This window comes from Gouania willdenowi, chromosome 21 (assembly GCF_900634775.1).
Source record: "Gouania willdenowi chromosome 21, fGouWil2.1, whole genome shotgun sequence".
NCBI classification, from domain to species: Eukaryota; Metazoa; Chordata; class Actinopteri; order Blenniiformes; family Gobiesocidae; genus Gouania; species Gouania willdenowi.
This window is the reverse complement of record NC_041064.1, coordinates 11,540,028-11,553,580: the sequence shown is the minus strand read 5'-3', so window position 1 is coordinate 11,553,580 and position 13,553 is coordinate 11,540,028. Positions and strand designations below refer to the sequence as shown.

Here is a 13,553-nt window from a genome sequence, read left to right as displayed (position 1 = left end):
ATGGGCTGTCTGACAGCTGTTGCTCACAGGCCCCGCCCCTTTCCCGGAGCTAGAGCGTCGTCTTTTTTACAGTGTATGGTCTGGAGGAGTAAAAGATAGAATTGGTGACTTTTCTGCTTGAAAGGTAATTACTGCTGCTTGATTTACATTATGTTTGATTTGTAATTGTTACACTAGAACTCTGTGGTGCATGTGCGCGCAGCAGCCTCCGTGTGGGTGCTGTAATAGAACACTGAGAGAGAGAAGCGCTGCAGGAATATGCTTTTAACAGTGCATGTTATATTACTGTGATGTTGCTGTCGGACTAACGCTAGCTTGTTAGCTCCTCTGAGGGAGGAACTTTGGAAAGTTTGGAGGCAGGTTAAGAGAGCAGCGGGGAGGGAGGGGGAGAGAAGGATCTGAGAGTTGCGGACTGCACCTTTAAATGATATTTCTAATTATTAAAAATTACACTCCTTCCTTAATCTCGTTCACACATCCTCAATATGCGCTAGGCACAAACTCCTACAGTGCAAGATCCTGCACAGGAGCCACTTCACTAATGCAAGGTTAGCTAAGATTTATCCAGATAGAACGGACTCCTGTAACAGATGTAAACTCGGACCAGCTGATCACATGCACATGTTTTGGTTGTGCCCCAAACTTTTAGAATTTTGGCGTGCCATTTTCGACACGTTGGGAACGATCCTTGGCCGCACAGTAAACCTTGACCCCCTTGTCGCTCTTTTTGGATTGCCCCCATTACTTGATTGGCCTAAAACCTCACAACATATTATTGCTTTCACTACCTTGCTTGCGAGGAGGCTCATCCTCCTCAAATGGACGCATGGATCCCCACCTACACATAATAGATGGATACAGGAGATTTTGCAATGTGTGGGACTTGAGAAAATCAGATTCTCCCTGAATGGTTCCTTACAGGTCTTTTATAAAATCTGGCGACCTGTTTTACTGCATATAGAGACCTTCTACATTGAAGCTGAAACACAATGAACTGAGTTGTTGATTATGTCTTATTTATTTATTTAATTTTCCTTTAATTTCTTTGTTTTATTTTTGTTACTGTTAAGTTCCCCCCCTTTTCTGTTTTTTCTTTTAATTGTAATTATTTAACCCTTGACTCTTGATTGTCTTGTCCACCTTGTTGTTATGGTGTGAATGGTTGTGAGTGAATGATTTGCTTCGTTAGGGAAGGGTGACTTGCCCTCTCATGCTCTTTGGATTTATGTTGTGTTCTACTGTAACAAGTTTGATCCAATTGAGGGGTTACCACTGATGCACATCTGGTATGTTTTTGCCTTGTACCTTCCCAATGTAAAAACTAATAAAAATATTTGATAAAAAAAATTTAAAAAATTACACTCCTCTTTCAAACGATTTGATCTTCATTTCATTCAGCTCAGAAGGATGACTCTAAAAGCTCAATAAAGCAAGTATTTTTTTTACACGCACACACACACACACACACACACATCTGAACACAATTGCTGAACACCTCCTCATTCCTCAGTGATTTTCTACAACATGACCTTGATAAAGCTCTCATCAAAATAATATAATTGGAAGAAACTTCATTGTGGAATATTTTTCTGTCATGTTTCAATACAATCAGACTTCTGCCTGAAAAAAATCTCAGCTTTTAATTGCGATAAAAAGGATCTTATAAAAACGGTCATGTATACATAAAGACAATCATAATGCAGGCTTACTTATCATTCCTTAAGGAACACCAAGCTGCACACATCGCTCACCACAACCTATCTGCTCACTTTGTTAGTTTGCTTGGTTTAAGACGATAATATTTTCTCTATACACAAAACCAGAATACAATATAATTATTAGATTAATGGCAATCAGTCTAGTCAGTTAAAGAACCCTTTTTTTTGTCCTTTCTTGAGTCGTTTTGTCTCATTTTTATTGTTTCGAATTATCCTGTAGAGGGACACTGAGCTAGAGTAAATCTCTCTGGAGGGCATTCTACTGTTATTGCGGAGCTAAAAGAGACTGAAAAGTTGGGATTCTGCAACACTAGCCAATGTGGTACCGACATCACTTTTAAATGACGTGTGTATCCCAAATATAAAATGTTTGATTTCTTTATCTAATTTTATGACATCCTGCATGGAAGCTTTAACCTCGGGTGACAGGGATTTAAAATCACGCTGATTGCCATGTAGGCATTTTAACAATGTGCACACCTGATTGAAGACGTGCACATCATTAAAAACATATTCTTTAAATTTAAAAAAATAAACAATATGAACTGTATATTCTATACTTTCGCCTTCTCAAATGTAAATCTATTTTGAATAAAACGCACTATAAAAAAAAAAAGGTGTAACATGTCAATAATCCTGGCTGATCTGTATTTCAAACAGAAAACCAAACATGATCAAAACTAATTCTAAAAGAAAAAAGTGTCTTTGGGGTCGGCAGGAATTTTTTATATCAAAATTGAGTCACGACCCAAAAAAAGGTTGGGAACCACTGGTTTAACTCCTTGATCTCTTAAGTCTCGGTTCTGTTCAAACAGTCAACTCTGAGCTAATAAACCTAATATACTACACCATATTTAGTTTAATTCCAAAACTAGATGCACAAATAATCCTGAAATATAATCATAGATCACAAATAGAAATGTGAACTTTTAATGTAAATAATATTGTAAAAAATGACTGCAGTGACATTACAGTGTCAGCCAATACACCCACAATCACAGCAGCACAGACATACTGTTGGATTAAATATAAAAGGCATGCTGTGGTATTATTTTGCCTTTTATCTGCTTTGTGTTTGTGCGTAGGTTTGTGTGGAGCACCTGCAAGGCTTTCTGGTCGCATCATCCTCTCGTAAATGTCGTAACTTTGGGGTCCGTAGGGGTCGGCGTTGTGAACCAGTGAGCGGGGCAGAGTGGAGCTGTAATGCTGGGGCACGGCGGTCATGCTCGCCCTCACCGGGGATGAAGTCTGAACTGGCTGCTTTGTCAGTGGAGGGTTGATGTTCTCCGACATAGTCAAAGGAGACCCCATGCGGCCTGATAGTGACCCTGCGGAGGCCTGGTAGGGCGACGTGGTGCGGCTCCCGCTGCCGGATCGAGAGTTTGCTGATCCCATTCGTCGCAGTCCAGCAGGGGAGCTTTTTTGAGTGGAGTATGGTGAGCCACTGCCTCCACCAGCGGTTGTACTTGTGCACTGGGTGGAAGATATTGTGGTGGAGTAGACGCAGGAAAGGGGTTTGGGTTCTGTTAAGATGGGCGAGCCATAGGCGCTACTGAGAGAAGTGCGCAGGGACCCACGGGAGGGGGACATGCTGCTGATGTAGGCTGGAGAGTGGGAGCGCGAAGGCACCGAGCTCACCCTTCGCATAGTCGGGCCTGGTGCTGCATTTGTGACGCCTTGGACCTGCAAATCAAATCAAAGCATTGTGTATTTATAATAATAATAAACTTTTTTTCTACAGTACTTTTCAAAACACGTTACGAAGGGCTTTCCAAAGGCAGCTATACATTAGAAAATAAAAGATATATTTCACAGATTAAAAAAATAAAAACATTAAAACAAGTTAGAAGTTACTTAAAATCAGGGAAGGCTCTCTCATAAAAGTATGTTTTAAGAAGTGATTTGAATATTGTCACAGAGTCAGCAGACCTGATCTCCTTGGGCAGATCCTTCAAGAGTCTTGGGGCCCGGACTGAAAAGGCTCTGTCCTCTTTAGTTTTCAGTTGAGCCCGTGGAACAGAGATCAGACCTTTGGTCAATCTTAAGGCTGGTGTATACGGTACTAAAAGCTCTGCAAGGTAAGTTGGGGCACGGCAATTTAGGGCCTTAAAATCAATCCTGAAACATACTGGAAGCCAGTGTAAAAACGCTAAAACAGGGGTAATATGGTCACATTTCTTGGTTCTTGTTAAAATCCTGGCAATTGAGTTATAGACAATTTGACATCTGTTTATGGAATTTTGGTTCATGCAGGTAAAAAGGCTATTACAGTAATCTAAACGAGACGACATAAAGGCAATTAAAATGCAGAGGTTCTTTTCTCCACAGGTTTGATGTTATTGACAAGTGAACCGGCTAATGTAGGAGAGTGTTTTTTACTGTTTTGTGATACGATAAGAAATTCAGTTTTTTCTGGATTCAGCTGTAAAAAAAATTGTGACATCCAGTTTTTTATGTCAGTGATACAGTCAATTAGTGGATTCAGCATACCAGGTTGACCGGGCTTAAAAGGCAGCTACAACTGCATATCGTCAAAAGAAAATAAAATAAAATTGGTCCTAAGATTGACCCCTGAGGCACACCGTAGTTAATAAATGAAAATGATGACCTGTAGCCGTTTGCTGAAACACAGAACCTCCTATATGATAAATATAATGAGAACTGTCCCAGATGTGGTCAACCATATCAAATGCTGCACTTAGGTCCAACAGCACAAGTACACAGCACCAACCATCATCAGATGCCATTATGTGTTCTTTAATTCTCGAAGGAGCTATAAAATTATTGTAGTGACTTCTGCAACAATTATCACATCCCAAATAACTCAGCATGACAAAAACCCATTCGTCACGGGGCAAGACTCTACCTGAGGCTATGTTTATTTTCTCTTTCCCTCCCACTGTATACCATTCAGATTCACAGCGGTCTCTGTGCATGAAGCTGTACGAGCCGTGAATACACTCTAATGCTCATTGCACTATGTCCAATCTGTGTGTGAGGGAGCTGAGTGCATGTAATTATGTAATTTGTTACCTGGACTGAAGCCTGGCCCTCTGCCCTGGAATTCCTCTTCAGTGTTCCAGTGCCAGGTCCCGGGAAAGAGTGCTGCACCCTCAGCTCAGCTTTGCCAGCATTCTGGCAACTGAGGTAGCCGCTGCCGGTGTCCTGGTACCCGCTGTCTGAGTAAGAGTTCATCTGAGTCGAGCTACATGAATTTCCTGCTGACCCTTGACGATAAGCAGATAGAAAAAGATGGACAGCCATGAGATGCTGATGGAAAGGGAGGGGAAAAGTTCAAGCCACAGGAGATAGGCACACTATGTTTCATAATCATAAAAGGCATGACCTTTACCTGGATAGCTTTACTAATGACAGATGGCACAGCAGAGAAGACAGCTGTTCTACCATATGATGATTATAAGCACAAACACCATCTAGTTATTCATAACCTGGGACTAAAGTATCAATGATGGACTACCTAACATACTTTAAGATGAAGCCTTTGTGTCTCTGACAACATTTAGACAATCTGAGCAAAGAACGGTGCTGCCAAAGATGGAGAGAGTAATAACCCTCACTTTCATGCAGGGAGGACTGCTCCGGGGAGAACAGAGACACCTGCTCTGACTCAGTTAGGATGCGGTAGCGGGGCGAATGGGAGCTGTCAGTCAACCGAGACTTGTTGTCCCCTGAGGCGGAGGCATCTGAGAAAACACAGCAGTGCAGAAAGTCAAGCAGAGCACACGATCTTTCAGCCCACAAACAATCACAAAGTTCAAGCTTTGGGACGAGATTATTACAAATGCCAGTTTGCCTTTTTAAATTTGGGGATTTTCTATGAAAAATGAGGGAAAACGTGAGTAGTCATTTATGCAACATTACTTTTATGTTATGTTTCACCAGAGTCATCCCATTTTATTATTTCAGAAGTCAGATCAAAGGCAGTGTGCCATCTTTCCGCACCACAAATATTATTCCTTACTAAAGAAACAGGAGATAGCTGTGTAATGTCAAAATACAGTTACGTGTGACTGGAGTTATTGGGTTGTCCGGCCAACTACCAACGAAAGAACAGAGGTAAACGCCAGTAGCTCCAACCAGTGGGATTCTTTCCCATTAGTGCCAATATCCACTGGCTGCGCTGTTGTGTATCTGCTGCGAAAACAGCAATGGAATGGATAGGTTCCATTAAAGCCAATGTGTCAATTTCCACAGCATGCATATCCTGTCCGTAACTGCTGCGTAATGACTCCGTCATGTCGGAGTCCTCCGCAACAGATACATAGACCTTCATTTTTTGCCAGAAGCTGGAGCAATGCTGCATAAATTCAGCAAAGGTAATCCTGTGCGGGACAGGAAGTAGTGCACAGACACAAAATAAAATATCCAGGTTATTTTGAAAATAATATTCATCCTTTTTTGCTTGCTCTTTTTCAGGGTGCCGGGGATCTGCTGGTGCCTATCTCCAGCTTTCTTCATGCGCTAGGCGGGGGTACTGATTCAATTTCCTTCTGCTCCTCTCAAAGGACACAATGAACTGTTTGCATGGCTTTGTGGTTCTCTTTGTATTGACTACAGCTCGCTATATTGCACAATTACGCGTGAATTAGCAGAATCTCCTGAGTCTTTGCTGCAACAGATACGTATCTGTAGGCGGTGGGGATTGATGGACAACAAATTATGCAGCAGTTACGCAGTGGAGATGTTACGCATCCAGTTGAAAGCTTGGTGTTAGAGTGTGTGAATGAAGTGAATGAAGAACCAGAGAGATGACATCTTGTTGGATTAATCTATTGACACAAAGGTCTGCTGTGTTTGACAAGCTACATATCACACTTTCACCTCTGGACATCTACAGTGTGACTTCCTTTTTATAAATGGGAAACACCTCAGAAAGAATGATTAGAGTAGAGGAAGAGTAGACATCTTCTTGGTCACATGTCCAACTTTTTCAGAATTTAAAAATTTCTGCACTTCTATTGTCCATTTATGCATTTAAGTGTCCATAATCTGTATTTCTTCAGAATTTAAACGTGATATAAATTTGCCAGGGGCTGAGTGTTAAGTTTTAAAACTACAGAGTAGACGACAGATATTCTTTTCTGAAATGAAGATGATTTATCATCCTCTGGTGCTTATATTAATGCTTCAGTGACAGAATTTCTTTAACTTTAGCATTTATCTCTGAAGCATTTATCTCGCTGAAGCGGAAAATAGGAAATGTAGCATCACAGAGAGTGATCCCATTGGCCAAGTCGAACAGAAACAACAGAAAAAGTGTCAGCAGGAAAAAAAAAGTTGAGGAGACTTGATCAGTAGTGCTTGACGATGAATTATTTTCACATCAGTGTGATTAACCTACAAACATCCCTGATACAAACATTAAAAACCAATAGCCTATATATTTTGAACTCACTTAATATATGTAATTTTGCTTTTGCAAAAAATGTTAAAAGCATATTATTCTAACTTATTTATCGTCTTTAAGCCAATGTGTGAATTATTGACAATTCAACACTGTCTGTGTTTTAAAAGCATGCCGGTTATGAGGTTGCATTGACTTTCTCCTCCATAAATATATAAAAAACATGTTTCTAAATAATTACACAGTCATATTGTTGAACTTGCTTTATGCTTTGCTATTAGTGACTATTGATATTTTCTGAGGCTAAAAGAGTTTTTCACACACACACAAACTGTGTGGCTCAAGAAGCCAATAAGCTGCATATTTAGGCTTTTATTTATCTATGTATGTGTATGGACACATTAGACTGTGATTCATCATCTATAGTATAATGAGAAATCAAATAAAAAAACAAATTCTGTAATGATTAGGCTCTGGTGGCGTTTCAATGTTAATAAAATACATTGTTAGGAGAATGGAAAAGCTCCTCTGATGGCATTGATAATAAAAGATTTATGACCAACGCAGAAATTCAGTGTTCCAGTGCAATTAATAAGCCATGAAAGACATTAGCGAGTCTAATTTATCATCCATATTCTAAAGATCTTTCAGTGATTTTGGGCTAAACAAACAAAGACAGCAATGTTTTTATGAGCCGTCACTAGAAACAGAAACAGCTTAATCAACTATTTGAAAAGTATCACGCCTGTGGCTGTCCACTGCTTGGTTGGAAAAGTTTATATTAACAGTGATTATTGTGGAACTGTACAATAAAATTGTGTAGACACCCACTCGCACAGACTTTTTCATCCTCTGTGAGTTTATTTTCTCCACATATTCATAGCATTTCATCGATAAGATACTTAACAGTGCTGTGTTCTTCACCTCACATCATTTATAAAAGACTTAAGAAGAGAAATACACACAGGGGGGTGTTTAGAGGTGGTTTTCGCAGAAATAAAGATCAAACATAAAGGGAAACTTAGAGCATGCAGTCTGATTTCTTACAAAATAAGCTTAGTTTGTCTAAAACTTTATGAAACTATACCTACATATGACTATATTTAAAGCTGCTGGGAACAATTTTTTTCAGATGAAGATAAAGATGAAGAAAGAAAAATGATAGGCAACAGTTTCCGTATATGAAATACTGTCCCTTTATAAATTTGTCTCTTTTTTTAAAATATTTTATACAATTTTTTTATGATGACTGTGTCTGATGGCTTGAACCTATGAGAGTGTAGTTGAATGTTGTAAGGAGTGGTATGTGCAATTGTAGTGTTCTTATGCAATGGCAATAAAGCATTCTATTCTATTCTATTCTATGTTTTTTCAGTTGAGAACTTCCCTTCAAATACATGGCCTTCATGCAGATGATACAAAATAAAGATAATTAAAAAAACAAAACAACAACAGATAAATAATGTTAAATTTCCATACCTGGACATCTCCAGGGTAGGGACTTCTCAGAGGAGCTGCGAAGAGAGAGGAAGAATAAATGGAAAAGTTAATACATGCCCTATGAAGCAGAGACACCATAAATAGAACAGGAAATGAACAGAATCACATCAAGAGACACTATGACGTCGAAAGTGACTCAGATGTAATGAGAGGTAGACAATGTTTAACCTATATTTATATCATTTGTAATTTATTTAAATGGAGATAATCACATGTACCTTATGAATCATGCTGGTTATCTGTGTTAAAAAGTTACGTCAATATGATGACGAGTGAATCACCTTTGGATCATAGATGAACCAGATATTTCAGAGAACTTAGTGACTTTGTTCTGGATAAAAAAAATCCAATCAAGTAAATGTAGCTCTCTCAATGGATGAGGGAAAACCATTTTAGTATTCACACAATTAGTAACAAGTGCAGTGAGTGTGTCTGAATTTATTGTTATAAGTTTAAATGTCCATACACATGGAGAGTCTCCACAGATAAATACTGTAATACTAGAATAATGATCCAGCCAGAGCGTAATCACTGGTTGAATTCATTTTTTAATACCACCAAAAGGCATAATGATAGTGTGTGTTGTTTAGTGACCAATAATAAATGACCTAGAAGGAGCCATTCATTTCCTTTGTTGTTATAATAGAGGAAAGAATGAGACCAAGCTCTTGGAACACAATGACACAAACGCTCCAACCCTAAATGAATTTTTCAGAATCTGCATAATAATTGACCGACGGTCTCTGGATTTCATTTATAGAGACTCTAGGAAGCTCACGATCACAATGAAATATGCTGTGGGCTACTCTAGTGTCATGTTTTTGTTTGCTGATGTCACTCAATTAATTTTTTTTATTGCATATTGGCATGTCATATTCACCAAAATGATATCAATTTTATATCGCCCTATCAACTATTCCATGAACGTTTCAACACAAGCACTCTGCAGTAGAACACTCAGCTGCTTTACCAGCCCTGTAATCTCTATAAAGAGAGGAAAGAGCCAGTCTTGAAAGCCTAAATCTGTTTTGATAAAGCGTGAAATACTCCACTTAGAGCTTTTAACTTAAAAAAAAAAATACATACAAGCGGATCAGAAACACTTTCATAATGCCAGGGGGGAAATTACTTTTGTTGCAGTAGCTCCAAATAGAAATGATAACAAAGGTGAAAGGAAACACTAATAAAGGATACATACTGTACATGATTACACATTTTAAAGTAAACATAGATTATATCAACTCAAGGATAAGAATAAATAATGATTAAATACAGGTGCAAATATCATAAAAAATATACAAAAAAAGACAAGTATAAGTGCACAACTATGAAATATTCTTGCAAAAAAAAAAAAAAAAAAAAAAATCTAAATGATGAGGTGAAAAGTCAAAATAATTTAGATAAATGAATGTATTCCTAGTACAGTATGTATTTTACTCCTGATTTACTCCTGCTCACCATCATGCAAAGGCCACACCGGAGACACAATAGGAAGTGTAAGCTGCTTCTTTTAAATATTAGCTTTTTTGCTGATCATTGCTAACAACCACTTGATTTACTATCTCCTACGTTTTCCATTTAGGGTGATGTTAAATGCACTTTAAACATTCTCCTCTCAGATATTTAATGAGTACATGGGCAATTGGAAAGAAGGCTCAAGCGAACCATGGCAATTAAAGAAGACGAATGGGGACTATAACGATAATATGTCATGAGTGCAGCAACATGGTGGGTGAGGTAAAGCGTCTGTAAAAATGCCTCAGCTGATACACAACAGGTCTTATGCTCAAAGGACCTTTTTACTTCAAATCAATTCCCGATGTGCGGTGGCCTCGTCTCTGAGTTTTGCCTGGGGTCAAGTTTGATGACCGCTCCCTGTAGAAATAAATGAGCTGGCCAGGGAGTATAATGAGTGTGCTAGCACCTTCCCTGAACCCATGCAGTGCTATTGAGCCAATCAGTGTGGGCCCAGTGTTGAAAGCTAATCTGTATTGACATACAAATGCGTAGTAGCAGCCATTTCATTTGACACGTTGCGCCATGACTTAACATAAGAGGTGTGGAAACGGTGTCATGTTGTTGTATTATGTATGTTGTAAAGCCCGAGGAGGCGCCGTGTGAGCTCCCGTCGACAAAAGTGTCAGCGTTGACATCTGTAAGACAAATGCAGGATGTTGAAGGAGTTCGATCCATGTGGTGCTTTAGGGCTTTTAACAAGATTCACACTTGACAGGTATTCACTAGTTTCAATCAGGGGCCAAAAAGTGTAAACAGGACTTGATTTTTTAGCAAAAACTCAACAAAAAATCTGTGATTACTGCAGTCAGTACAATGGTGAACAAATATGATTTGTCTCCTTTTACAAGCACTATGTAAACAAGTGTCTCTTTACACCTGTAGCACGTTTCATATATCATGTGTAGCAGACATGGGCAACTTGCAGGGCCAGATGCTGCTCCAATGACGCTAAAAATACCCAAAAATACAAAAAATGACTCAAAAAACACATTATGACAACAGAAATGCACAAAATTTCTCATGGAAAACACACAAGATGACCACAAAAATACGCAAAAGAGCAGCGAAATATACAAAACAACAATTAAAATGCACAAAATGACAGAAAAACATACAAAAGGATAAGAAAAATGTACAAAACAACAAGAAAAAAACACTTAAGTGACTCCCGAAACACAAAAGAACAATAAAAATACACATAACGACTCTGAAATCCCACAAAACGACAACAAAGACACATAAAAAACATTCCTGTATTAATACTTAAGATGGTAATTATTCTAAATGTTGCATGAATGTTAGTGAATGATAATATAGCCCTCGGATAAGACAATCACATATTTGTGATTGTCCGATCTGAGTGATAAAAGTTGCACATCTCTCATCAGTATATTTTTATGAATTAATAAAGAAAGAAATAAGAAAACTTGATTCATCTGAGGTGTGCAACATTGTTTAAGCAGCACAGAAATATCTTTTGACTGCTGACCATCTACCTGCTCAACTGAACAAACAAATTCAACAGGTTTGAGGAAATTCTGTACTTGCTTCCTAGCTTTTGGAGTGAGAGGCCACTTAAGATGCTGCTAGCATCTAATCAGGATGCTCCTTGGTTGCTTTCCTTTGGAGGTTTAAAGGTCACACAGCAAACTAGGATGAACACTCACGATCTGCACACGACTCACTACAGAGACCATGTCTCAGTCGCAACTGGCCTGGAAATGACTCATCATTTTCCAAGATAATTTTTGGTGCATCAGAATATGCCTTTAATGCAGTCATTTTAAACATGTGTGTTTGGATGAATTCATTGATGGATTTTTGTTGTTTTTATGATTCTGTAGCACTCATGGAATAAAGGCTTTCTTTATCAACAGTCTTTCTGAGTGCATCAGATATTCTCAAAACTTTAAGTTAGATACTCAAACTGAAGAGCACCAAAGATACAACATTTTTCAAGCATCTTCAAACTTCAAGAAACCCATGCAGCACTCCATGCAACTGTTTGATGTTTCATTTGAACAAAAAAAGGAGGAATGCGTTGTGTAGAATTAGCATCATATGGCAAGTACTCTATCTCAGAGTTGTGGGTTTGGTTGAAAAGCAATTTATATGTGATTTTTTTAAAAATAACAATCTGATTAAACTTGTACAAATATTAAGGTATTTTTAGGTGAAAAATGTAATTGTCTAAACTGACAGTTTCAAGAGTTTACATTTTGTGCACATTTTATGTATCAGCTTTTTTCAGAGATCGCTTTCACAATAATAAGGCAAGTTTCCTTAAATAGATTTCAATCATCAATGAGGTTTATGGTGGAGATTCAAAGCACAACCAGTTTTCAGGATAATGTGGCATGGCTTCTAGTCAAACCAAATTCTCACCTCTTGGTCAACCATGGAACCAATAATTAGCTGTTGTATCTGATCTGCTTGGGTGTTTTCTATAAAACCACATTTGGCACATGTTTGCCCTTACTGCCTTTATGCAGAACATGGCTCAGATTTGCAGCAACCTTTACATAAAAACTCACTAAGCTCCAATTGCAGGTAATGCCCTAAATTCCCCTAAAACACAGCTATGAATTGATGAGAAGATTAAATTGACCTGAAACAGCAGGAATAAAACAAAGGAAGCAGAATCCCACCAGAGATAAGACATTTGTACCATCCGTTATCAAAATAGGTTCTTGAATCTTTAATGAAAATGATCAGCGGCCTTATGATGTCTCTACAAAAAATAAAAAATAAACATAGAAAAATACCACAATCAATACAATACTAAAAAATACATTTCACAAAATTGGGTTGAAAAGTTAACTTTGCTATACTGTGGGATAAACAATCAGACTATCGACACAAAAGACAATGTGTGACCATGTTAGGTATAATAGATACACTGATATTTCTGTGCAATGAAGTCTAAAAGTTGTTTGATGCTATGCTTTTAATTCCACTAACATTTTATGGTACAGGTGCACGGCAGTTTAGTGGTTAGTACGTCCACCTCACAGCAAGAAGATCCTGGTTTCAAGCCCTGGGGTGGACACTTGGGTCCCCTCTGTGTGGAGTTTGCGTGTTCTCCCCATACATACCCTCCAGGTACTCTGGCTTCCTCCCACAATCAAAAAACATGATTATTAGGATAAATGAAGAGCTAACCTAACCACTAGAGCAGACATGGGCTAGCCTGTAATCAATCACCTTTCTAACAAGCGTTAACCTAACCACTAGGAAAAAAGCCTAAAACCATGCAGGCAGCCCTTCTAATACTGTATAATGTTTTTTTGCAGTCAGTGCCTTCTCCTCGCTCTTCTCTCTCTCTCTTCTGTTTCAGGTGTCTTGAATCTGGAGCTGGCAGTTCCTGATCTGTGGTTCACGTCTGGGACACTATGATGTTCTATCTTTCTATCCTGTTCTGTTGGTCCTACTGTCCACTAACCCCAACCTAG

The 13,553-nt window shown here is 38.5% G+C and overlaps 1 protein-coding gene across 5 annotated transcripts in view; it reads right to left on the bottom strand.

Moving 5' to 3' along the window:
* The window catches only part of pkp4 (plakophilin 4), an 80,745-nt gene that overhangs the window by 33,610 nt on the left and 33,582 nt on the right, over positions 1–13,553 (bottom strand). For all 5 annotated transcript variants that reach the window (XM_028435800.1, XM_028435798.1, XM_028435797.1 and 2 more), the window contains 4 exons: positions 8,563–8,597; positions 5,297–5,422; positions 4,752–4,945; positions 2,819–3,401 (listed from right to left, as the gene is read on the bottom strand). In XM_028435800.1, the coding sequence (XP_028291601.1) occupies positions 2,819–3,401; positions 4,752–4,945; positions 5,297–5,422; positions 8,563–8,597 (938 nt within the window). The remainder of the gene's footprint in view (positions 1–2,818; positions 3,402–4,751; positions 4,946–5,296; positions 5,423–8,562; positions 8,598–13,553) is intronic.